General features: G+C 37.2%; 2 protein-coding genes across 2 annotated transcripts; both read left to right on the top strand.

Moving 5' to 3' along the window:
- Positions 1–16,634: 16,634 nt before the first annotated feature.
- Positions 16,635–20,961, top strand: LOC128384006 (uncharacterized). Its single transcript, XM_053343589.1, has 3 exons — positions 16,635–16,719; positions 20,100–20,200; positions 20,728–20,961. Exons 1-3 carry the CDS (start codon positions 16,641–16,643, stop codon positions 20,791–20,793), a joined length of 246 nt encoding a protein of 81 aa, XP_053199564.1. The 5' UTR covers positions 16,635–16,640; the 3' UTR covers positions 20,794–20,961.
- A 2,351-nt stretch (positions 20,962–23,312) lies between these two features.
- On the top strand, positions 23,313–24,326 carry LOC128384005 (protein S100-P-like). The gene is made up of 2 exons (XM_053343588.1): positions 23,313–23,466; positions 24,189–24,326. Exons 1-2 carry the CDS (start codon positions 23,329–23,331, stop codon positions 24,324–24,326), a joined length of 276 nt encoding a protein of 91 aa, XP_053199563.1. The 5' UTR covers positions 23,313–23,328.
- The last annotated feature ends 2,768 nt before the right edge of the window (positions 24,327–27,094 follow it).

The following is a 27,094-nucleotide window of genomic DNA, read 5'->3' as shown; positions in this document are numbered from 1 at the left end:
GCCTAAGCAATTACAAGAATCTGTAACATAGACAACACGCCACAAAGCTAACAATAGTAAGAGTTCTTCCTGATAGCAAGGTTTTTGCTGCTGTAGATAGGGAGTTACAGTTCAGTGTATGTGACTTAGCTGTAGAGAGAGGAATATCAATATCAGTCAGCGGCAAACCAGTGTGGAAAGATGAAGCTTACTCTGCTCTGCTGGCGTCTCGTCACTCTCTGTAGCCTCTCATCTTGGAGTAAGTATCAACACAGAACATTTTAGAGATCATTTTAGTTGAACGTTATCGCCTGTAGTGATACAATACGTAAAGTCTCGTGATAAATCTTCATATCATCATTCTCTCTTCATAGGTGTTTCTTCAACAGGTACACTTGTTGTAATCCAGACTCCTCACGTCTCTGTCACAGAGGGGGACCCAGTAAACATTGACTGCTGCTGGACAGAGACGTTTGAAAGAGTAAGAGTTAATTGGCTGAAAAATAAAATAGAAATTAAGAATGAACATATCAACCTCCAAACAATTACATCTAAAGGATCTCTGCAGAAGGAGACCCGTAACTGTTCTACCTTAACCATTTCAAGTATCACAAGAGAGGATTCAGACATATACTTCTGCAAGTTGTCTGTCGAGGTACCATTTTTCATTGAGGCTAAAGGAAATGGTACTGTCATCACAGTTCTAGACAGAGAGAGCACAGGTAAGAACACAAAAGACAACACAGCAGACAGTAAGTGATTACTGTACACATCTAACATGCAGTATGGACTAACCTGTATCACTGTCTCCTCACTGGTGTTTCTTCAACAGGTACACTTGCTGTGACACAGACTCCTCATGTCTCTGTTGTGGAGGGAGACCCAGTAAACATCGACTGCTGCTGGACAGGGACGTTACAAAGAGTGAGAGTTCACTGGCTGAAAAACCAAACAGAAATCAAGAATGACCATATCAACCTCCCAACAATTACATCTGAAAAATCTGTGCAGAGGGAGACCCGTAACTGTTCAACCTTGAAAATTTCAAGTATCACAAGGGAGGATTCAGACACATACATCTGCAAGGTGTCTGTAGAGATACCATTTTTCACTGAGGCTAAAGGAAATGGTACTGTCATCACAGTTCTGGACAGACAGAGTACAGATGAGAACACACATGACAACGCAAAAGACAACACAGCAGACAGTAAGTGATTCCAAGCAATTGTTTCCAAAATGACCACCAGCACACTAATGAGAGTGTTTTAATTTAGTGATTGAGACCATGATTTACTATTTCTAGGATAAGTTGAGGCCTTTTGAATGTAAGTCAAATGGAGCATCTAGTTTAAGTTCCCACTTGTTGTTCATTCAAGGCTGAAACACTGATCCCTCATGGATTTTGATATAATTGTTCTGGTAAGCATCAGTGTGAGTGTACGAGCATACAAGGACTGAATATGAGGTATGAACAATTCATGAGAAATGGTACAGCATGTAAATTGTAATTTATCCAACAGTGTTGTTTTCTGCTGTGTATTACATGAATGATAACAGCCAGCCTTAAAATATGTTTTGCCTCTAAGCTTCCTTCTTCTCTGTAGCCTCTCATCTTGGAGTAAGTATCGATGCAGATCATTTTAGCCTTTATTTTTTGATTATTTAGTTATTTGAATGTATTTTTAATGTTGTTTGTGCTGTGCTGAAATGATGCAGTATGGACTAACCTGCATCACTCTGTCTCTTCACAGAAGTTTCTTTAACAGATTCACTTGTTGTGACCCAGACTCCTCATGTCTCTGTCACAGAGGGGGACCCAGTAAATATTGACTGCTGCTGGACAGAAATGTTTGAAAGAGTTGTAGTTCACTGGCTGAAAAATCAAAGAGAAATTAAGAATGAACATATCAACCTCGCAACAATTACATCTAAAGGATCTCTGGAGAAGGAGGCCCGTAACTGTTCAATCTTAACCATTTCAAGTATCTCAAGAGAAGATGCAGACATATACATCTGCAAGGTGTCTGTTGAGATACCATTTTTCATTGAGGCTAAAGGAAATGGTACTGTCATCACAGTTCTGGACAGAGAGAGCACAGGTATGAACACAAAAGACAACAGAGCAGGCAGCCAGTGATTGCACATGAAACATACAAAGAGCTGCCATGACAAAATGACCACCAGCGCACTAATTAGTGGACTTGAATTTAGTAATTGAAACCACGATTTACTCTTTGTAGAGAGAAATTGAGACTTTTGTATGGAAGTCAGTTAGAGCATCTAGTGGCCGTCAGTGATACTGCACTTTGCTACACTGGCTTTAGCGTAAATGTATCATTTTAGAGAACATTTTAGCCTTTCTTTTTCAATCACTTCTTTATTTGAATGGGTTTTTAATGTTTTACGTGATCTGTGCTGCAATTATTAAGTATGGACTAACCTGTATCACTCTGTCTCTTCACCGATGCTTCATCAACAGGCACACTTGTTGTGACCCAGACTCCTCATATCTCTGCAATAGAGAGAGACCCAGTGAACATTGACTGTTGCTGGACAGGGACTTTACAAAGAGTGAGAGTTAACTGGCTGAAAAATCTAAAACAAATTAAGAATGAACATATCCTTGCAACACTGAAATCTAAAGGATCCCTGCAGACGGAGGCCCGTCAATGTTCAACTTTGACCATTTCAAGTATCTCAAGAGAGGATTCAGACATATACTTCTGCAAGGTGTCTGTAGAGATACCATTTTTCATTGAGGCTCAAGGAAATGGCACTGTCATCACAGTTCTGGACAGAGAGAGCACAGATGAGAACACACATGACAACTCAAAGGACAACACAGCAGGCAGTAAGTGATTAAACATCCAACATGTCAAGAAATTGCCATGACAGTAGGCATTGAAGCTGCTATAATTCTTGAAATCTTATTAACAGAGCAATTGTTTCCAAAATGACCACCAGTACACTGATGAGGGGGCTTGAATTTAGTGATTGAAACCATGATTTATTATTTCTAGAGAGAAGTTGAGGCTTTTTGAATGGAAGTCAGAAGGAGCATCTAGTGGCCACTAGTGGCACTACACTTTGCTACATTGGCTTTAGCCTAAAGACTGTGTAATTCAGTGAATTCAGACATTTTCTTCGAAATACATTAAATAGGTCATACATATATTTCTAAAAACTGTGTAAAAAGCATTTCAACCACTTAGATTTGAATTGTGGAGCTAGGCTTCACAAACTGTGTTTCAAAATTTCTGTGTTCAGGATTTAGTGGGCGGGTCTGAAAATCACCCATGCAGAGAACACTTGGTTTAAGCACAATATAATGGGTAGTAGGTAATTCTGATAGATATATACCTGACAGTATGTGCTACCCATGACTTTAGCACAATATGATCCACTTTGGCAAGAGGATAGACTATTCTGTAGATCCACTTCAACAAGATAGATTCTCCAGGGTAGGTTACAATTATGGGTGGGTCCTCTGTGAACTCTGTCAACGCACTGCACATGCGCACTTCGTGTAGGTCGGTCATTCTGAGAGGTAGATTACACTAGTGTGACTCCTTCTTGTAGCTTTGTGATCTGTGCTGAAGTAATGCAGTATGGACTAACCTGTATCACTCTGTCTTCACAGGTGTTTCATCAACAGGTACACTTGTTGTGACCCAGACTCCTCATGTCTCTGTCATGGAGGGGGACCCAGTAAACATTGACTGCTGCTGGACAGAAACATTTGAAAGAGTGGTAGTTCACTGGCTGAAAAATCAAAAAGAAATTAAGAATGAACCTATCACTCCCCCAACAGTTACATCTAAAAGTTCCCTGCAGAAGGAGACCCATAACTGTTCAACCTTAACCATTTCAAGTATCTCAAGAGAGGATTCAGACATGTACTTCTGCAAGGTGTCTGTAGCAATGCCAATTTTCATTGAGGTTAAAGGAAATGGTACTGTCATCACAGTTCTGGACAGAGAGAGCACAGATGAGAACACAAAAGACAACAAATTAGACAGTAAGTGCTTAAAACACCCAACATACAAACAGTTGCCATAACAAAATGATCACCAGCGCACTAATTAGAGGACTTGAATTCAGTGATTGAGACCACGATTTAGTCTTTCTAGAAAGAAATTCATACTGCATCTAGTGGCCGTCAGTGACACTGCATTTTGCTTTAGCTTAATTTGATAATTTTAGAGAACATTTTAGCCTTTTTTAGATCACTTATTTATTTGAATGGGTTTTTAATGTTTTACGTGATCTGTGCTGAAATGATTAAGTATGGACTAACCTGTATCACTCTGTTTCTTCACTGGTGTTACATCAACAGGTACACTTGTTGTGACCCAGACTCCTCATGTCACTGTCGTGGAGGGAGACCCAGTAAACACTGATTGCTGCTGGTCAGGGATGTTACAAAGAGTGAGAGTTCACTGGCTGAAAAACCTAACAGAAATTAAGAATGAACATATCATCCTTGCAACAGTTACATCCAAAGGGTCTCGGCAGAAGGAGGCCCGTAAATGTTCAACCTTGACAATTTCAAATATCACAAGGAAGGATTCAGACACATACATCTGCAAGGTGTCTGTAGAGATACCATTTTTCACTGAGGCTAAAGGAAATGGTACTGTCATCACAGTTCTGGACAGAGAGAGCACAGTAGACAGTAAGTGTTTAACATCCACCACACCTTGTGTCCCGTTGACAGCAACTTGTCACCTTTAATGAGGGTCTTATGTTGAGGATAAAAAGCAGTATGTAGCTGACACTGTATGCATCTTCACTGCACTACTTACATGCGTCTCTTTGCTTTCATTCTGATGTTTAGGAGAAGTAGACTAATCTGCTCTCTTAACTTATTCTTTTCTTTTTGATTATTGTTATTAAAATCAATCTTCAAATGGATTACATACTGTACAATTTCCAAACAAGAAATGTGAAAATATGATGAAAATGTGAACCTAAGGTACAGATAAGAAGGAATGACACATAGAAGCTCATGTTGTGTCTCATTTAAAGGTAGAAGGTAACATCAGAGGGTTTGTCATTTCAGGTTCTTACAAGAAGAACGTGTTAATCTTTGTGTTGCGCTGTCTGCCCATCCTTTCTCTTGTTCTGACCCTCCTCTACTTCAACTACAGACTGACCAAGTCTCACCAAGACAAAACAGGTAGGCTGCAACACCACACTCTACTTCTCTTGCTATTTATATGTATATATGTGTGTGTGTACGTGTGTATGTATGTATGGCACACATAATGGTATGGTATGTTATGACTGTCTGAGCTGATCGATCATTCATGTTTCAGCTTCTCCTGGAGGAAGACAGGAAGACCAATCGGAAGGGGAAAAAGATGAGAGGGAGACAGAAGCAGAGAGAAAATGAGAAAGAAGAACTGAGAATATAAAAAAATCTCTTAACTGGATTGTACAGTTACTCTGTTCTGTGTTTTAAATAATATCACGACTGGTACTTTGTTTTTGTTTTTTTAAAGGATGACAATTTAAGCATGTTTGTGTGAAAATCATATTTAGTAAATCAAGACATATTTTGGGTTAAGCAACAGGGCTTTATAATTACTGATAAATAATAATATAATGATGAAATAACATGTGGAAAACCTTTCCTAATGTTTCTGTATCTCACAGTATGTATAAAGTGACTTATTTTACTGAGGCTGCTCATGTATATTATGTAATCTTCTATTATTATATTCTATTTGTTCATCCTTGTTACTTTCCAACTGATTTCATTTATATGTAAACACTGTGTTGCTGTAAATGAGCAGATATATTAATGAAGCTTACACTTATAAAATAAATCATTAAAAATCCATCCAGCAGCACATTTAAAAATCATTAATCAATGTATTTTATCTTGTTTAATACTTACAAACACCACAGTGTAAAATGCTTCCTCTTTTGGACAGAGTCCGACTAGCTGAGTTCTATTGTTTCCAGTCTTTATGCTAAGCTAAGCTACTGTAAGCTAAGCTAAGTCAGCTGCATATTTACACACAGACATGTGAGTGGTTTATTTTAATGGAGTGTGTATGTTTGTTTTTTTTAATCATTGCTGTTTTCTTTCTTTCCTCCTATTTTGTTGTTTGTACTTTGTTTAAATCAGTATTGTTGAAACATGTTAAAATAAATTTACAAAAATAAAGCAATAGCACATTATCAAAAATGTCTAACTATTCTTTTAATGGTGGTAATGATCAGCTGATGGTGCAGCAAACACTGGCTGTAAGAGAACTAAGAGGATAAACACATATAGAAACAGACGTAGTGGTTTTTCACACTTCTCTGCAGGAAAGATGAAGACATTGTAGAATAAGATTATGCCCAGTATATTTCTCTTTTTGTGTGTGTGTGTGTGTCTATGGGTGGATTTGTGGTGTACGTGTACATTGGGAGGAATTTACATCCCTGATGTAGAGAGATGAGTGTCAGTAGTCATAAGTGAACCAGTGAGGAAAGATGAAGCTGTTACTGAGCAGTCTGCTTCTCGCCTCGCTCTGTGATCTGTCATCTTGGAGTAAGTACAAATACAACCATGCTGCTTCTGTTGAGCAAGAATATGCGCTCAAAAAACATCTTTTAAAGGTCAAAACGCTAACAAGTGTTTGAAATGATCTTTCTCTTTACTGACGATGTCATAATGTTGTAGCGTGTCTTACAGCCTGACAACAAAAGCAGCTTGACTCAAATATAACTTTGATTCTCCATTTGTAAACTGAAAAATGTGTTTTGTACAGTAACTTTCAGAGCAGCATTATAATTCAAGTATAATTATGAAAGAGAAACAAAAAAAAGAGTGAATATCCTGTTTTTAACGTTTACGTGATGCTTGGTGTGAATATCCTGTTTTTTCTACCAGTTACGTGATGTTTCACCACGTTACTTGGATTTTGATGACTTAACACAAAATTCACACTGAATCACATATCCTCTGATTTTGTTGAAAACTGCCCAAAATGTGTTCCTGTAGTGTAATGTTAGCGTCTGCAGTGATGCAATATGTACGGTCTTGTGATACATTTTCAAATCATGTATCACTGTGTCTCTTCACAGGTGTTACATCAACAGGTACACTTGTTGTGACCCAGACTCCTCATGTCTCTGTCATGGAGGGGGACCCAGTAAACATCACCTGCTGCTGGACAGGGATGTCAGACAGAGTGGGAGTTAACTGGCTGAAAAATCAAACAAAAATGGAGAATAAAACTAACATCATTTCAACAAATACATCTAAAGGATCTCTGCAAAAGGAGACCCGTACCTGTTCAACGTTGAGCTTTACAAATATCACAAGAGAGGATTCAGACATATACTTCTGCAAGGTGTCTGTAGAGATACCATTTCTCATTGAGGGTAAAGGAGATGGTACTGTCATCACAGTTCTGGACAGAGCCAACAAAACGGACAACAAAGAAGAGGGTAGGTGATTTTTAAAAACTTAATGAAGTGTATTCAGAATGGGATCTGGTCTGTTCATAAAACAGCAGTTTATATTACTAAGTCAAACCTTATTTGTTTGTTGTACAAATATGAACTTTAAGATTCATACACAAATTGGATTTTATGTAACAAACATTGACTATCTTGTTCTCATCATTGTCATATTTGTGTTTTTTATTTCCTCAGACTCCTCACCAGAGGAAAACTCCACTATAAGTAATTCACATCCTATGATCTTTGTGTTGCGCTGTCTGCCCATCCTTTCTCTTGTTCTGACCCTCCTCTACTTCAACTACAGACTGACCAAGTCTCACCAAGACAAAACAGGTAGGCTGCAACACCACACTCTGCTTCCTTATACAGTATGTAAGGCTTTACAGTCATGTTATAGCAGCACACATGGTATGTTCTGACCTTTGGAGCTGATCATTGATTCATGTTTCAGCTTCTCCTGGAAGAAGAGAGGAAGACCAATCGGAAGAGAAAAGAGATGAGATGGAGACAGAAGCAGAGTGAAGATGAAAAAAAAGATTTGAAATTAGAATCTGTTCCCAAAAAAAAAAATCTCCATAAAAAATCTCCACTGTGTAATGAAGCTTAAATACTTAAAATAAATAATAAAAAATCCATCCAGGAGCACGTGTAGATATTATTAATCAATGTATTTGATCTTGTTTGATACTTATGCTTATATTGGACAGAGTCCGACTAGCTGAGTTCTATTGTTTCCAGTCTTTATGCTAAGCTAAGCTACTGTAAGCTAAGCTAAGTCAGCTGCATATTTACACACAGACATGTGAATGGTTTATTTTAAAGGAGTGTGTATGTTTGTTTGTTTTTTTTAAATCATTGCTGTTTTCTTTCTTTCCTCCTATGTTGTTGTTTGTACTTTGTTTAAATCAGTATTGTTGAAACATGTTAAAATAAATTTACAAAAATAAAGCAATAGCACATTATCAAAAATGTCTAACTATTCTTTTAATGGTGGTAATGATCAGCTGTTGGTGCAGCAAACACTGGCTGTAAGAGAACTAAGAGGATAAACACATATAGAAACAGACGTAGTGGTTTTTCACACTTCTCTGCAGGAAAGATGAAGACATTGTAGAATAAGATTACGCCCAGTGTATTTCTCTTTTTGTGTGTTTATGTGTGTGTGTCTATGGGTGGGTCTGTGGTGTACGTATACATTGGGAGGAATTTACATCCCTGATGTAGAGAGATGAGTGTCAGTAGTCATAAGTGAACCAGTGAGGGAAGATGAAGCTGTTACTGAGCAGTCTGCTTCTCGCCTCGCTCTGTGATCTGTCATCTTGGAGTAAGTACAAATACAACCATGCTGCTTCTGTTGAGCAAGAATATGCGCTCAAAAATATCTTTTAAAGGTCAAAACGCTAACAAGTGTTTGAAATAATCTTTCTCTTTACTGACGATGTCATAATGTTGTAGTGTGTCTTACAGCCTGACAACAAAAGCAGCTTGATTCAAATATAACTTCACTGAGTACATGCTAAAATTACTATTTGGTTTGATTCTCCATTTGTAAACTGAACAATGTATTTTGTACAGTAACTTTCAGAGCAGCATTATAATTCATAATTATGATATTTCAGTTACTTGGATTTTAATGACTTAACACAAAATTCACACTGAATCATATATCCTCTGATTTTGTTGAAAACTGCCCAAATATGTTACTGTAGTGTAATGCTAGCATCTGCGGTGATGCAATATGTACAGTCTTGTCATAAATATTCAAATTATCTATATCTCTGTCTCTTCACAGGTGTTTCATCAACAGGTACACTTGTTGTGACCCAGACTCCTCATGTCACTGTTACAGAAGGAGACTCAGTAAACATCACCTGCTGCTGGACAGGGATGTCAGATAGAGTGGGAGTTAACTGGCTGAAAAACCAAACAAAAATGGAGAATAAAACTGACATCATTTCAACAAATACATCTAAAGGATCTCTGCAGAAGGAGGCCCGAACCTGTTCAACGTTGACCTTTACAAGTATCACAAGAGAGGATTCAGACATATACATCTGCAAGGTGTCTGTAGAGATACCATTTTTCATTGAGGGTAAAGGAAATGGTACTGTCATCACAGTTCTGGACAGAGTCATTTCAGGTTGTTACCAGAAGAACGTGTTAATCTTTGTGTTGCGCTGTCTGCCCATCCTTTCTCTTGTTCTGACCCTCCTCTACTTCAACTACAGACTGACCAAGTCTCACCAAGACAAAACAGGTAGGCTGCAACACCACAATCTACTTCATGGCTTATTCAGCCATGCCATTGATGGTTCTAGCTTATACGCACTTATACGAACCCTCTTTCGACACCCTATATATATATATATATATATATATATATAAATTATATATATGCATATATACATATATACATATATATAATATATTTATATATTGTCTTTTGAGTTGTCAGGTGTGTTTGCTCTCTCTCTCTCTCTCTCTCTCTCTCTCTCAAAAAATATATATGTACAGTATATATGTGTGTGTGTGTGTATGTGTGTGTGTGTATGGCACCCATTATGGTATGGTATGTCTGAGCTGATCGATCATTCATGTTTCAGCTTTTCCTGGAGGAAGACAGGAAGACCAATCGGAAGGGGAAAAAGATGAGAAAGAAGAACTGAGAATATAAAAAAATCCACTTTTAACTGGATTGTACACACAGGACAGTACACTCTGTCCTGTGTTTTAAATAAGTATCATGACTGGTACTTTATTTTTTGTTAATACTTTGAAAGATGACAATTTAAGCATGTTTGTGTGAAAATCATCTTTAGTAAATCAAGACATATTTTGTGTTAAGCAACAGGGCTTTATAATTACTGATAAATAATAATATAATGATGCAATAGCCTGCGGAAAACCTTTCCTAATGTTTCAGTATCTCACAGTATGTATAAAGTGACTTCTTTTACTGAAGCTGCTCATGTATATTATGTAATCTTCTATTATTCTATTCTATTTGTTCATCCTTGTTACTTTCCAACTGATTTCATTTATATGTTAACAGTGTGTTGCTGTAAATGAGCAGGTATGTTAATGAAGCTTACATCTATGAAATAAATCATTAAAAAACCATCCAGCAGCACATTTAAAAATCATTAATCTACGTGTCATATATTGTTTAATGCTTACAAACACCAGAGTATAAAATGCTTCCTCTTTTGGACAGAGACAGGCCAAGCTGAGTCTTTATGCTATGCTAAATTAAGCTAAGCTACACTGGCACTTTATCTAATAAATCAGCTGTTGTTCCTTTGCTCTTCTCATATGACTCAGGGTAAGACAAACAGAAAGAAGAAAGAAAACAATTGTAGTTCTCTAAATGTTATAAAGGAACACTGAACAAGACCAGGACGTTTAGTTTTTTTCTGAACTGTGAATGCAGCTTGTGGCTATGAGCAGGGATGGGCACAAATACTTCAAAATGTATTTCCAAATAAAATACCAAATACCCACCTTAAAAGCTACAATATACAGCAGCCAAAAAATGTATCAAAATAAAATACTGTATTTTTGTATTTTCAAAATACTACAAAATACTTCTTTCCCCAAGGCAGTTTTTTAAACAACCTTTCTCTAATATACTTTTCATCTATCCCTTCACTTGTACACTACCTGGAAAAACATCTGAAAGCAAGAGACTCCTCCCATAATCAGTCAACAGATTAGATATGCTGACCCCTCATGTTAGAGACCTCCCAATATAAACCTCTGCCCTGAGAAATGTTCGCTAACTCAAGGAATCCTTCCTTAAAGCGACCCTTACCTTTGTTACATTTTATACACATTTTTTTGTTTAGGTTAAAATGCTATTAATAAGGTAATAGCACTCTAAAATCTTAGAGACATCCACCAGGCATAGAAACTCATCATTATTCCATTCTTATAGTATTCAGTGAAAACTCTGACCAATCATATCATTCGGTCCGAATGATTTAATTGGCTGAGCGACCTGGCTGTTTTCCCCTTCTGCATTACGTAATAGAGCGCGTACCCCTACCCGGAAGAGAGTCTGTTGTGGATCCACGGCATTATAATACATCCATGACACATGGAGATAGGCGTAAATAGACAGTAACGACTGACAATGACAGACAAAAGTGGGCTACGGATTCCACCTCCAGCTGCTCCCACGGGGAAAAAGAAAAGTATATTAGAAAACTATTGTAGTTCGTGGAGGGGAAGGGAAGGTGGGAGTGGGTCATAGGAGGGAGGAGGTGTTGTTGCTGTTCAAGTTTTTTCAAAGCGCTGTGTGAAATGCAAGAAAGGTAAGAGTTGCTTTACTGTAAGAATACTTATCTCTTTTTTTTTTTAAAGATTTTTTCGGCAGACACCTTTATTTAACTGTAGATAGACAGAAAACAGGAGAGAGAGGGAGGATGACATGCAGCAAAGGACCTCCGGCCGGGATTTGAACCGGGGTCAGCTGCATATGTGGCATTCGCTCTAACCACTGGAATACCTACACACCTATTTATGCTCTTGGTGTAATAGCATTTTAACCTTTTCAGTTATTTAACACTATCACTACCAAACTTCTGGTGAGTTTCATCACAGTTGAATCATTTTGTATAAACCTGAAACTGGTGTGTGCACAACCTCTATCAATGTCAATACAAAAAAAAATCTGATTGTCACATTAATACCATTTAATCAGTTAAGCCAATTAGAAGCCAATAATTATGACATTATCAATCATTTCTTATTTGAAATGTGCAAAAGGGTGTAAATGTCCTTGTTTGAGTTAGGAAATTATCTTGTCATGTCACCATAGCACTGAAATATTTCATAGGTCAGAGAACATGGATAAATTTAAAGTCTAGAAAAAAACTGTAAAACAGAAAAATGAAAGAAAATAGCAAACTCAAGTGTTGCTATCAAAGCTTGTGAACTCAAGTCCTTGTGCTGTCCTTGTGTGAGCAAAGGAGTATGTGTAACCTTAGCCACCTTAGCTAGTGGTGTCTCCTCAGTTGATGCCTTTAAGCACAACTAACTTCTCAAACAGTGTTGCATTCAAACGATGTCTATGGTGCCTGTCAGTCCAGCAAAGGAAAATAAACGCCCACTCGTAGCGTGTGCAATGTGCATGCCCATAGCAAGTGTGAAACAGCGCCAAAAATCCCAGTGGCCGAGAGCGGTATCACAGGGGCTTGACCATGCGAGGGTGCCACAGACGGTCAGAGAGACAAAGATTTCGTGCTTTATAGATAGATAGATAGATAGATAGATAGATGTCATCACAGTGTTTCACAGAAAGTATTTTACAGTATTTTGAAAATACAAAAATACACAACACTGAAGTATTTTGATACAAAATATGAAGGCATTTTCATAATCTCAATGAAATACAAATTACAAAATAGTATTTTGTATTTGAAAATGTATTTTAAATGCATGTATTAGAAATACTGCCCATCCCTGGCTAAGAGTGAGCAGAAAAAACAGAAACATGTCAAGCTTGATGTGATGAAATGCAATAATACATATGTGAGTCAGTGTCTTTATTCATCAGGATGACCCCTCCAATGAATAGTTCAGACCAAAATCTTTTTTTAGTAATATTTATGACTGCAGGTAAACCTTGACTTGTCTATTTTGTTATTTCTGTCTTTCTATTTTTCTGTACTTTGTTTTTATATGGGCGGGGGGGGGGGGGGGGGGGGGGGGGCTGGGCTGTTAATTGCCTTGCCTTGCTTTATTCACTGCACTCCTGTCCTCAAGAGGCCTGTGTCCAAATCTGGTTTGAACACTTTTATTTACACGTTGTGCTTACATGTTGCATTATTCAGATTGCTACATGAATGTGAGGACAGGTAATATTCAAGTTGATTGCAGATAAACTGTACATTTGTACAATTGTACAGAAAGTGCAGGGATTGAGGGTAAAACAGAGCCCATCAGCTCTTTCAACTGGCCCTGATTGTGTGGACATTTTAGGTATCAAATTAAAATAGCTTACATGTCTATTATGCTCATGAAAAATAATGTCTTTTTCTAGGGGAAGCTTTGTTGCATTTAACAGTGCTTCTATGTAAAACCTCATTCTAACGTGTGTGTGTGTGGTTACAGTGTGATGTTTCTTTCAACAATAAATAAGAACACTTGGTCACACTGACCTCAAAAACAACAGCAATACAAGTTTAGATCTACATTCGTGCTTGTCAACACTTCCTTTTGCACACAGTTCTCACTCACATCACATCCTATATCCTCTTTTCAGATACACCTACCAACAGAGTATTTTTATACACCTGATGAATTCTTGTAAATTATCTGCAGATACTTTATGTTGTCGTTTCTCTGAGGGTTAAAAATCAGACTTATGCATCAACTTGTAGAATTGAAGTGTTTTATTGCAAGGAACCCAACAAATCCATCGTACATTTCATATTTATACACATATCAGACCTCATCAACCAGAACACAAACATTTCCTGTTTTAATGACATCCTTTTTTATAACAGTGGCCTATCATTCACACAATCATCTTTCTGATATGCAGCTTGCAAAAAGTCAGGCTGGCTTTCTGTCTCCTAGTGCCTCACCCAAAATGACTTTGCACGAACCATCCTGTTTTTAACACTCTATCTAAAATGACCTTACAATACCAGAATGTCCACACACTTCCATCTTGTCATCAACAAGTATTTTATTAAGATTAACACAATGATGGGTCTGTGAGTTAAAGCACTTCTATAGAAGGATGTTATCCCCCCCCAGTGGTCGTATGAAAAAACAACACTTTAAACAGAAGACAAGAATGCTACAACTCATTTATCTATAGGTGAACTGAACCAACTTCCAGCAGGATTGTCTCTGTTTTCTACAAACTAACCTCATCAAAGTGATTTGAAAGACAGTGTAATCACATAAAATCTGCATAAACAGACCTCTAACCAGTTGTTGAGAACGTATTCAGATCCTTTATTTAAGTAGTATTAAAAGTACCACAATGTAAAAAAATACTCAATTCTTGAATTCTAAATGAAGTGAAAGCATAGAGGTGGGAGCCAAATGTGCTTAAAGTATCAAAAGTAAAAGTACTCATGTAGCAGGACTTCTGTTAGAGTGCAGTGTTGTTACAGTATGTTATTTGCTTTTCTCACTATATGAGTCCAACAGATATACAGTATGTAAAAGTATCCTAATGTGTAGTGGAGTAAATAGATAGTGAAATGCAGTGGAGAAGAAGTTTGCAGTGGAATGACATGGAAATACAAGTACCTCAGAATTGTACTAAAGCACAGTACTTAAAGTAATGCACTTAGATATATTCCACCACTGGCTCTAAACACAGTAAATGAAGATGATATTGTGTATGGCTACAGGTTACACTTCCTGCATGCTCCAATGCTGATATTGAACATATTATTAAATTACGTCAAGTACACCTCAGGGTTAAAAATGGAGTCCATGATTAACTAATACAGTTTTTACAAGTAAAGCCTTGCCTGCCATCATTGCAATTCCAATACATTTATCTATTTAGAGAAACACTGACATTTCCAATACTTCCCTCCTCTGTATCTATTATACTTATGTCAGTATTTTGAATACAATAAAAGGGTATCTTCGTGAAGCAAGTAGAGCAGAATGTCTTCAAACTGTTGTGAGAGAACTAAGAGGATAAAAACAGACGTTGCCACCTAACTGAAAGAGGAAGCAAATAGAAGTAGTGGTTTTTCACACTTCTCTGCAGGAAAGATGAAGACATTGAACAATGAGATTATGCCGAGTATATTTCTGTTTGTGTGTGTGTGTGTGTGTGTGTGTGTGTGTGTGTGTGTGTGTGTATGTATGTGTCTATGGGTGGGTTTGTGGTGTACGTGTACACTGGGAGGGATTTACAGACCTGATGTAGAGAGATGAGTGTCAGTAGTCATAAGTGAACCAGTGAGGAAAGATGAAGCTGTTACTGAGCAGTCTGCTTCTCGCCTCGCTCTGTGATCTGTCATCTTGGAGTAAGTACAAATACAACCATGCTGCTTCTGTTGAGCAAGAATATGCGCTCAAAAATATCTTTAAAAGGACAAAACGCTAACAAGTGTTTGAAATGATCTTTCTCTTTACTGACGATGTCATAATGTTGTAGCGTGTCTTACAGCCTGACAACAAAAGCAGCTTGATTCAAATATAACTTCACTGAGTAAATACTAAAATTACTATTTGGTTTGATTCTCCATTTGTAAACTGAAAAATGTGTTTTGTACAGTAACTTTCAGAGCAGCATTATAAATCAAGTATAATTCTGAAAGAGAAACAAAAAAAAAGAGTGAATATCCTGTTTTTAACATTTACGTGATGCTTGGTGTGAATATCCTGTTTTTTCTACCAGTTACGTGATGATTCACCATGTTACTTGGATGTTGATGACTTAACACAAAATTCACACTGAATCACATATCCTCTGATTTTGTTGAAAACTGCCCAAAATATGTTCCTGTAGTGTAACGTTAACGTCTGCAGTGATGCAATATGTACAGTCTTGTGATAAATATTCAAATTATGTATATCTCTGTCTCTTCACAGGTGTTTCATCAACAGGTACACTTGTTGTGACCCAGATTCCTCATGTCTCTGTCATGGAGGGAGACCCAGTAAACATCACCTGCAGCTGGACAGGGATGCTGGACAGGGATGTCAGAGTGAGAGTTAACTGGCTGAAAAATCAAACAGAAATGGAGAATAAAACTGACATCATCTCAACAAATAAATCTAAAGGATCTCTGCAGAAGGAGACCCGAACCTGTTCAACCTTGACCTTTACAAATATCACAAGAGAGGATTCAGACATATACTTCTGCAAGGTGACTGTAGAGATACCATTTATCATTGAGGGTAAAGGAAATGGTACTGTCATCAGAGTTCTGGACAGAGCCAACAACACGGACAACAAAGAAGAGGGTAGGTGATTTTTAAAAACTTAATGAAGTGTATTCTAAATGGGATCTGGTCTGTTCATAAAACAGCAATTTATATTACTAAGTCAAACCTTATTTGTTTGTTGTACAAATATAAACTTTAAGATTCATACACAAATTGGATTTTATGTAACAAACATTGACTATCTCGTTCTCATCATTGTCATATTTGTGTTTTTTATTTCCTCAAACTCCTCAACAGTGGAAAACTCATCCCCCCCTTTACCTCCCATGATCATTGCATTGGCTGTAGTGTGTCCAGTCCTGCTCCTCACTCTCATCCCTTTTTGCATTCTTCAAAGGAAACGAGGTAAGAAGAAAAGTGCAGTATTATTATTAGAACACCAGACATTTATTTACCTGTATGGGGATCTGGTAACACAGGTATTTCTGCCTCATATTGTCTGCATCGTCTGCCTTTTACCCAAATGCAGTGGAAGTGAAAGTACTTTTGTCTTTATCGCACTGGAAAATGACATTTTAAAGGCATCAACAGCAGCATCTCTCTCGATCATCCACAGTTCATGCTGGTTGTCATGAGACATATTTCTTTAGTATAAATAGTTATATTAATATTCAAACTCATCTGTGGGTGTAACTGTAAATATTTCTTGAAAATGACAGCGGTGTTGATTTCGATAGTAATGAATGCAATTGAATGTATTTTATGTAACAATTTAAATGTAATTTGTATTGCTCTGATCGCACAAATTTCCATTCACTTTCAATTTATTGGGGTTGCAGCAGAAAACTCAGACGGAACAGCTCAAAACCTGTGCTAACCCCTACTAAAATATCTGCATGATAGAGTATCACCAGTAGTGTTTATGAGAAAATGTATTATATCCTGTTGACTGTTGTGCTTTCATTACTTTCAAGGAAACATAGCAGAGGATCGTAATCTAGCTCACTATAGATCAGACTGTCAAACACCAAGTTGTTGTCTGTTACGGTTACCATTGTGCAATCCACATTGTGTAATGTCCCGTACAACTGAAGCTGATACAAACAGGCATCTATTTCTAAAAGAAAAGCCTCCATTTAAAACAAGAACTTGTGTATTGCGGCCGCTAAAATGTTGTTGAAAAGTTCTAAAGAAACTGACACAGGAAGCCTCAGAGTTAACCAAGAGTTTAGCGAGATTGGACGCTCACCAACTTCAACAGCTTAGTGTGAAATAGTAAAACCCAATTGCAAAGTAATTAGTAACAAGAATCTCACTGTGGTTTAAATATAAATTCTTAATTCTTAAACCAACATGAGCTGATTTTTTTTTGGCAGCGCAACAAGTTGGAAACACAACACAGATTTATTTATTTATATCCTATAGTTGATATTGCAAATGTCTTAGCAAACATTTGCATATTCACACATCCATCACACACAGAGAAACATTAGCATTAATTGAGAGTCATGTGTCTGGTGATTTAATGATTATATGTACTATTTACTGTCCTTTCAGCTTTGCTTAAGTCTCTACTGTACTTCTAAAGGAAATGTATAGTTAGCCACTAAATATGCCATGTTCACCTTTTAGAATCTCATTTTATCTGATTGATGCTTTTATGTTGTTGTTTTTTAAAATTATTACAGCATTGTGTTCTATAAAGAAAAAAATATGGAGGCTTTATCTCATAATTATGACTAAAGTATGCCATAATTATGACTTACTATGTCATACTTACTAATTACGTACCTCATAATGATAACTTACTATGCCATAATTTCAACTTAACTATCTCATAATTATGACTTACTATGCTGTAATTACAGAATACGTATCTCATAAATATGACTTATGCCGTGATTACAAAATACATATCTTATGATTATGACTTACTATGCCATAATTACAAAATACATACCTTATGATTATGACTTACTATGCCATAATTACAAAATACATATCTCATAAATATGACTTATTATGGCGTAATTACAAAATACGTATCTCATAAATATGACTTATGCCATAATTACAAAATGCATATCTTATAATTATGACTTACAATGCAGTACTTACAAACAACGTATCTTATAAATATGACTTATGCCGTAATTACAAAATACATATCTCATAATTATGACTTACTATGCTGTAATTACAGAATACGTATCTCATAAATATGACTTATGCCGTAATTGCAAAATACGTATTGTACAATTATGACTTACTATGCAGTACTTACAACGTATCTCATAAATATGACTTATGCCGTAATTACAAAATACATATCTTATAATTATGACTTACTATGCTGTAATTACAAACAACGTATCTTATAAATTTGACTTATGCCGTAATTACAAAATACGTATCTCATAAATATGACTTATGCCGTAATTACAAAATACGTATCGTATCATTATGATTTACTATGTCGTATTTACAATTTACGTATCCCATAATTATAACTTACTATCCCATAATTACGAATTACGCATCTCATTATTATAACTTACTATGCCGTCATTATGAATAAGTATCTCATAATTATGACTTACGATATCATAATTATGACTTAAACATCTCATAATTATGACTTACCATCCCCGTCATAATTCTGACATAAGCCATGGTCAAGGGTCAACATCAGCTGTATTATCCCTGAGGGGCAAATAGTGATACGTCCAGCAGCAAATACATACAAAATACAATAAACAATGAAAACTTCCACAAATATTAGACTAAACTCAAATCCACCACAACCAGAGGGTGAGACAGCTCAGCAAGGATTGTCCCACCTTACGACACACCTTAACAATACCCAGAAGTCTATTTTTGTTTTAAACATTAAGAAGGCCAAACCAGCTAATAAAAGTAAAAGTTCAAACAAATTCAAAGTAAACATCCTTATAAAAGTGCAATCAGGCGCAGATATGCAGGCGCTATGTGGTGATCAAAAGTCAGTTTGTCGTCAATGACAGTATACAGGTATTTAGACTATACTCATGTACATACTCCACTGTCTGCTCTTTTATCACACCTGTTGAAAAAATTGTGGGATTCTTTTTGAAATCCACTATCACTTCATTAGTCTTGGACACAGTCATGTCTAGATAAGATGTACACCAGTCAGTGAAGTCACTGAGGACAGGGCCAAGTTAAGGTTAGTCATTATATGTCACAATCACAGTGTCATCATTGAACTTAAGAATATGACAACCTTCATACTGGCTTTGGTCAGGAATTTGTATAAAGAACAAATAACAGAGGAGAAAAGAAACTGAGGTGAGCCAGTGGAGGACAAAAGAACATCAGATAAAACACCATTTATTTTGACACGCTGAGAGCAAATCGGTCCTGGGTTAATGTGCAAACTAAGCAGTCTGTTAGCTAAAATGTGGGGCTGAAAACAATTCAAAGCTGAGGAGAAGTCAATAAAAAACAAATGTACAGCTGTCTTTGCAGTTTCAAGATGAGTTCAAATCATATTCAGTAAAGTGCAAAGTGCGTCATCAACTCCTCTGCCTTGCCTATAAGCAAATTGGAGAGGATCTAACTGATCTTGGACAACATTTAGAAGCTCGCTTTTCCCCTTTTTTTTCTATACATTTCTACACATTACTAAGTATCTTATAATTCTGACTTTCTATCCTATAATTATGACTATGCAATGTGCTGCTGCATCATTTTGCCCAACAATTCTAATCATAATTTCTGTACGTGTGTGTGTTTCATGGATTCAGCGATAGCAGCCAGAGTGATCTACGAGGTTCCACATATTGACTCTGAGGTGGCAGATGTGGACAAACACAGCACCACCTCTTCCAGAGGCTCCACTCAGTGGGTAAGTCGCATACCAAACTGTGGCGGTAACCAACAGACATGGTCTTGGTTCCCCTTTCTTTTCTTTTTTTTTACTGTGGTGAAAGAGAAGCTAAATATTATGAATAAATAGTAGTAGTGGCTATCTAATATACTGCATGAGTGACCAAAAAAATTGATGATATATTATTTAAAAATCATGTTTCAAGACTAGACTTTGTGGTGTCGTCGTGTTGTTTTGTGTACATACATCATACATGTTGGACCTGATTGCAAAACACTGCAAGCTGAAGCCATGACACAGTAAGCCACACCAACTGCGGTACTTTGTCAAAAACAGCGAAAAAGTTTGTCAACTTCCACTGTTGAGGCATATCTATTAAATACTGACATCCTGTTTCTGACTAATGGTGCCTACTGCATACACCCACTCAGGGTTATACCGTGCACATTGGCAAAGGTCAGTCAATGATACCGCCCTTTATGCAGAACGAACCATCAGAACAATCTGTGCTAGCATTTTAAAAAAAATCTCTCTGTCTCTCTCAGTGTCAGGTGCCGGTGTATGAATCCGTCGATTACTTTGAGCAGACGGAGAGGAAACCAAGTCAATGAGGATCTGCAGGGAATCAGATCCCCCAGTATTTTCTATTTTTACTTTTCTGCACATATGAAATGTATGTTCACTTCTCCTACTGCATTTATGTAAAAGATTATATATATTTGTAAATATTTAATTTCTCATCTATCTTTGTGATCGGTTTATTATAAAGTTAATTCCAATGATAACGGAGTGTTTGTGCATTTATTTACAAGTTATTTGTGTCAGACTATAAAGTTGCTTTTTATTTTTTTTTGCCAGAGAGTAGTGCACACAGTAAGCAGACAGGTTTCACAATGACAGGTCATGTTACAGATGCTGAATGGAAACTGGTGTTATGGGTTAGGTGAATAATAGGTCAAAGACAGGAAATGGAAACAGCATCTGACGGCCAAAGAATATTTTTCAGAATACAAAACGGTCACAGAGAATCTTAAATGATTCTCTTCCTGTAAATGTATTTTTCTAAGACCATAATTTACCAGCATTATGAAACATTATTCATCTCTCTACATGTGCTCTGTATTTCATGTTATGTGTTAATTTTCTAAAATTTCCCGAGAGCCTATTTGTGAAACATGGCAGTATTGCTGAGAGCAGACAAAAAAGTTAAACTTAACAGTTAGCTGTGTGTTCTTCAAACAAACCTGTAGTTAAGGCTACGATAAAGGTTTTGGTCTAAAAGATTAGCATGCAGTTGTTAGTTTAATAATTGTAATCAACTCGCATCCCAATACCCCAAAAAAGTTCAGCTGTAGCTTCTAAGGCTAGTAGAGTTAGCGCATCTCAGCCTTGTAGAAGGTGCTAAGTAATTACAAAAATAGCCCCATTTGTGACTTTGACCATGTTTAACATAGATATCTGACATCATAACAATATAAAAATGACAGAAATACGCAAAAATAGGTCCCCTTTAAAAGACAATAGAAACATTTTTTACCTGTTATCTAGTAGGAAGGTGTATGGTATTTCAGTCATCCTAAAAATGTCTACTGTCTAAAAATGATCAAATGTTTTTGCTTTTCTTGTCGTGTGTAAGATAGTAGGGTAGACTGGCCTGTGCAGAAAGTGTTTAAATGTAGTTTTTGACAATAAAATGTTATTGTTCTGGGTAGGCAGTAGGCACCTGTGAAAATCCTTAAAATACCTGTGAAGACACAACCTGCTGCTGGAGAAAAGGTAAAACAAAATTACATTTTCAATTTTCCCCCAACGATTTCCATAGGGATTAATAGTGTGAATAATGTAAGGACCATATCATTCTTCTGCCAATGAGTGTGTCCTTTGTTTGCTATCAGTGTTGCTAACTGTCTTGTGTAAGGTAGTATGTGAAATTGTTAGCTTGTACACTGGAAAAACTGTAGTCTCCACAGCATAACCCATGCAGGGTTTAACTTGAAAATAAGGTAGAAATGAACTGATAAGATAATAAATACCAGCCTAAGAGGCGCCTATCGATTGCAATGAGGTTAACACATAAATACTTAACCCAATGAGTCAGCTAATTTCAGAAAGACACTCCTTTTCTCGTAGGAACAATTATGTATTGTATATCACAGTACAGTATACTTTCCTTTTGTATACTGCATACACACTGATATACCTTGCTAAAGGTGTTAACCGCATGATGTGACGGTTCATGTTTCATACTTTTACACTGTATCACTTCTCATCTATATTGACACTGGACTGTATAATGAACTACTATTACATAAAATAATGTTGCTCATCGGAGTTCAATAATAGAAGTCAGTTAAGACTTGTATGAGTTTGACTTAATGTTGACTTCAACATTGTAAAATATGACTCAGGCCTCAAACTCATTTTTTTAGGCTGTTTAAATGCATCCTGGAGTAATATACTGTAGCTGCAAAATGTAGGACCTTTCACAATGTTTCTCGTTGTTTTTAATGTAAGCTTTTGCAGCCCTTTACTCTGATAGTGTCGCTGATTCCAAGAAACAAGACTAGACCAAGATAGGCCTGCCAGCGATGAAAGAAACATGTAAGCAAACATGCACACTCATGGACTTTTTGTGGTTTAAGTAAGCCCCTACACAGCAGCATAGATGACCACCAACCACAGTTGATGCAGCAGCACTTTGCTTAAGTTTGTTTCAGTATCATCTAGTGATGATACCCAACACAGGGTTTATACCTCGCACAAATAAAACAATGATGGTTTGCTTTATCTCAAATGAATCCAATCTCAGAATCACTTGCCTGTGTGCTTTGGATAATAAAAAGACCTCTCCTTAAATCAATAATTAAATGACTAGCTGTATATGGTTTATGAGGTAATATGTACACTGGGCGTAGCTGGACTGAGGTTGTGTTGACAGAGTTGGAGCCAACACCTATATCAAACACTTAGACCAGTTTGACCTAACCCCTAGTCTTGTTTTATCACTGGTCACAAACCCAGTTTACAAAAAGGTATAAAAGGAGTCGCCTCTCCTCTTTTACTCACGACACATCATCTGCTCTGTTGACTGGTGCTAGTCTTCCATTTTCGTCTTTACCATATCAACCACCTCTCAAGCAGCAACCATGACCCAGTTAGAGACAGCCATGGCCATCCTGATGAAGACCTTTGATACGTATGCTGCTGCCGATGGCAATAAGGACTCCCTAAGCAAGGGTGAGGCCAAGACTATGCTGGAGAAGGAGCTGCCTGGATTGCTCAAGGTACTGTTCACCTCTGGGGACGGGTATAACTATGCTGACCAGGGGGTAGTATACTGAAACCTGGCACATTATACTCATACTTCAAATATTCATACACTGAATCTACTATATGCTGCATAACATGATCTACAGTGTTCAGTGACTAAACAGGCTATGATGATAAAAAAAATGTAGAGCTAAAGAAAATGTGTTTTTCAGCCTTTAGCCGATTCTATGCATCATAATGCCTGTTCGCCTGATTTAACTGATGCTAAAAGAGCCAGTTTTATATTGTGTTTATGTGCCAGAAATACTTTTGGTTACATTGTACTTTTCCTTTAAAATTTACACAATAGATTTTAGAACAGTCCCAGACCTCGCCGATGTGCAGGTCATCATTCAAATCTGCAACCAAACAACGTTAAAAACAATGAACATTTAGCAGCTGTGCATTTTTGGATGTTTCGTCAAGGTGGATTTTGCATTTCTGAAACTCTGACCAGTTTGAAGAGTCCCTCTAATCATTATGTCCCTCCTTAACATTGACAAGTTTCAACACAATGCCCCTTCTTTTATGAAATAAAGCTCTTGTACTTTACTTAGACTCTTAATACTAAAACTTCACTTAACATGGCTGTAAAAATGATCTGGACAAGGCACTTGTTTAAGAAAAGAACCTTTTATTTGATGAAGCTTTGTAACAATCTCCAACAGTACTGATGGTGTTTTGTTGGTCTGTGCAGGCAGCCAAGAACCAAGCTGAGGTGGACAAGCTGTTGGCCGGTCTGGATTTTAACGGAGACTCTCAGGTAGACTTCAGCGAGTTTGTGGTACTGGTAGCTGCTCTCACCTGTGCCTGCCATGGCCGCTGCAAGAAGTGAGCAGTATGACCGCACCCTTGGGTGTGGAATGGACTGCACCAACAATGAAACCCTTGTATTGACTGTTTTCTGTAACGACTGAATAAAATGACTTATTTACTGATATATGGTTGTCAAGTATTGTGTGACTAACATGGAAACATAAGCAGTAAGAAGATGCTTTTAATCATACAGAATGGGCCACATAGAGCAATATAGATGCAAAGTAAAATCCAAATAAATTACTGCTTAAGTTACTACGGCCAAATTTCTACAGCAATTTTAGGATAGTGAGACTCAAGATGTATTGGGAAACCAAAATCAAAGTTGGTTTTAGTTCCTTAATATGTAGTTCCTGATAGCTTTTGGTGAATTTCTTACAAATTTTTCTCAAGTGACAAAATGAGACACGTAAACATGATGCAAAAAGACACAAAAAATGAAATTCATCAGCAGCACAACAATACTGAGAGGAAGGAAAGGCATGAAAAGAAGAACACCAGCAGCTGAAACGCATGCGAAGTCTTTTTGTTTTTGCCTGCTACTGTGAGTACATGCAGAATAGTGTGTATTGCTCTGTTATAAAAGGTCATGTCTTAGTTATACAACAGGAAACGACTTTCAACTGGTGGTCAGACTGTGTTACTCTTCTTAAAACACCAAACTTCCTGCCTAAGTAGGACAAACAGTGCATCTACTGTATGTGAAACAAAGAGAACACAGAGTACTATGTCTTCTCAGATCTCTTTGTTGTCAAATGAAAGTCTTGCAACTAAAAGATTGCATGTTTTAACATCACCAGAAGGATTTGACGAAATGCCTCTATTTGTTGAGGAAATACTCCGACGGTTGCTCTGATGAAAACATATCAAGCTTAAAACAAAATGACTTTGGACAATTTTGAGGTACTAGGGTTTCAACTAACAGCCAAGTGGAAAATCATTGTTGTAGACGCTTAAGAAACAATAAGCGAGTGGTCAGAAAGGTGGTTTTCTGTCTCATACAACAATGTTAGCCACATATGAAACATGTTAGTGCGTCACAAACGGCGTCTTGAAAACATGTCAGTGGTCACATGCTGGGCTATTTCAGCATCAAGGATCTTAGTTCCCACAACGAAACCACGTTGAGTGAGACATTTTAAATGACACAACAGCTCTATAATATTTAACTGATAGTCCAGAGTGAGCCTGAGTGGTGCTGACATTTGACCTGCATTGTGTTTACACCTGATTCCTAACACCTGAGTCTGATATGGCTGACATCTGAAAAACAACAGTGGGGATTTGGAGACTCAAAGACACTGGGAGGGGGAAACTTTAATACCAACTACTTTGCTAATCCTCTGATCAGAGACATCAAGCTGCCTCGTAATCCACCTCTGTGTTACTTTCTGTCTTTACGTCAGGCCAACACTCTCCATGCCCACCAGGGAGCACTGGCCGAGTGACACACTTTCTCCAGCCAGTTGTGTAATCACAGCATGGCTATGCTGCCCTCTAGTGGCAATTAGTCTCACCATTTAACAAACCGGATTTAAACACAGTTTTTCCAATAAGTGCAGAGGTTCATCATTATAGTATCATCAGTCACTGCAGCCACCTTGAACAACATGTCTGCATTCTTGACCCCCCTCTCCTGTGTGACTGCAGTTGATTTGTCTCTGCAGGCTGAGTCGGAGGCCTGACAGCACTGTTTGTGAAATGTGGCTGGCCTGTAATCGGCTTGCAAGGTCATTAAGCCCAGACTCTCCTCTCTCAACTTCCTCTCTCACTCTCTCTCTCTCTGCACGGGGCATTATAAAGGCTTATAGGGATTAGGTGTCCAGAACGGAGGAGGATGTGGCTCTGGAGTCAGGAGATACAGGTGGAGGGGGAAAGTGTGGTGGGGTGAGGAGGTTACTGTGGCGGTATATGTTTATGCTGCTCATTTGAGTATAATGCACACAGAAGCACAAACACACTGCACTTTCACCCCTTACAATATATTTTATATGATGAACTTTCTACTCTGTCGTTGTAAGGAAGTTCTGTTCTCTGAAGCAGGCAGTGGAATATGGTCAAAAGCTCTGGGAGTAGCTATTCTTATAAGTGGACCATGTATTTAGAATACTAACCACAAATATGTCTCCAATGAATCACCATACTTAAGCATTCATTAAACTTATGAGTCATAACTACGTTTTAATTTAACTTTTAAACTTTTAATAGATTGTTTAATAATGATTTATAGATTCATTTTGGTTGTAAACCATAATGGTTTATTAGAAAGCGGGAGTCTTTAACCTTTATGAATATCTTACAGTCATTTAAACAGATGGTGGATGTTTAACAACCTGGCAACCCAAATGCTGTACCTATAAATGGCCTGTAAGTAAAGAATGGCCAAAATCATTTGAATTTTATTAGCAGCTGAATAGAAAATAGTGAAATGTAACCACTGATAAATACCATCTATCCTATTGTTTTGAATCCATGCAGTTTGAATTGTCTTTTCCAATTAAATTTCAAAGCATATGAATTGTGACAGTAAAATGTTTCAATGCTATCAGTTAGTAGTATTACAATTTCAGCATCAAGAATTCAGTAATGGTGACATTACATCACAAAGATGTATTGAGTGGTTAACAAGATTCAGAGATTTCTGGCACTTCTTTGCCTCTATATATAACACGTAAAGCATTTTATATCATTTTGTTAACTATTAATAAAGCCATTTTAAACTCTTTGCAAAGGATACCTCATTAGAAAGTCTATTTTATCATGTCCATAGCCCAGGTTCATGTCCAT

This window comes from Scomber japonicus, chromosome 22, assembly GCF_027409825.1.
Source record: "Scomber japonicus isolate fScoJap1 chromosome 22, fScoJap1.pri, whole genome shotgun sequence".
NCBI lineage: Eukaryota > Metazoa > Chordata > Actinopteri > Scombriformes > Scombridae > Scomber > Scomber japonicus.
The sequence above is the reverse complement of the archived record's forward strand: the minus strand, read 5'-3'. Positions and strand labels throughout refer to the sequence as shown.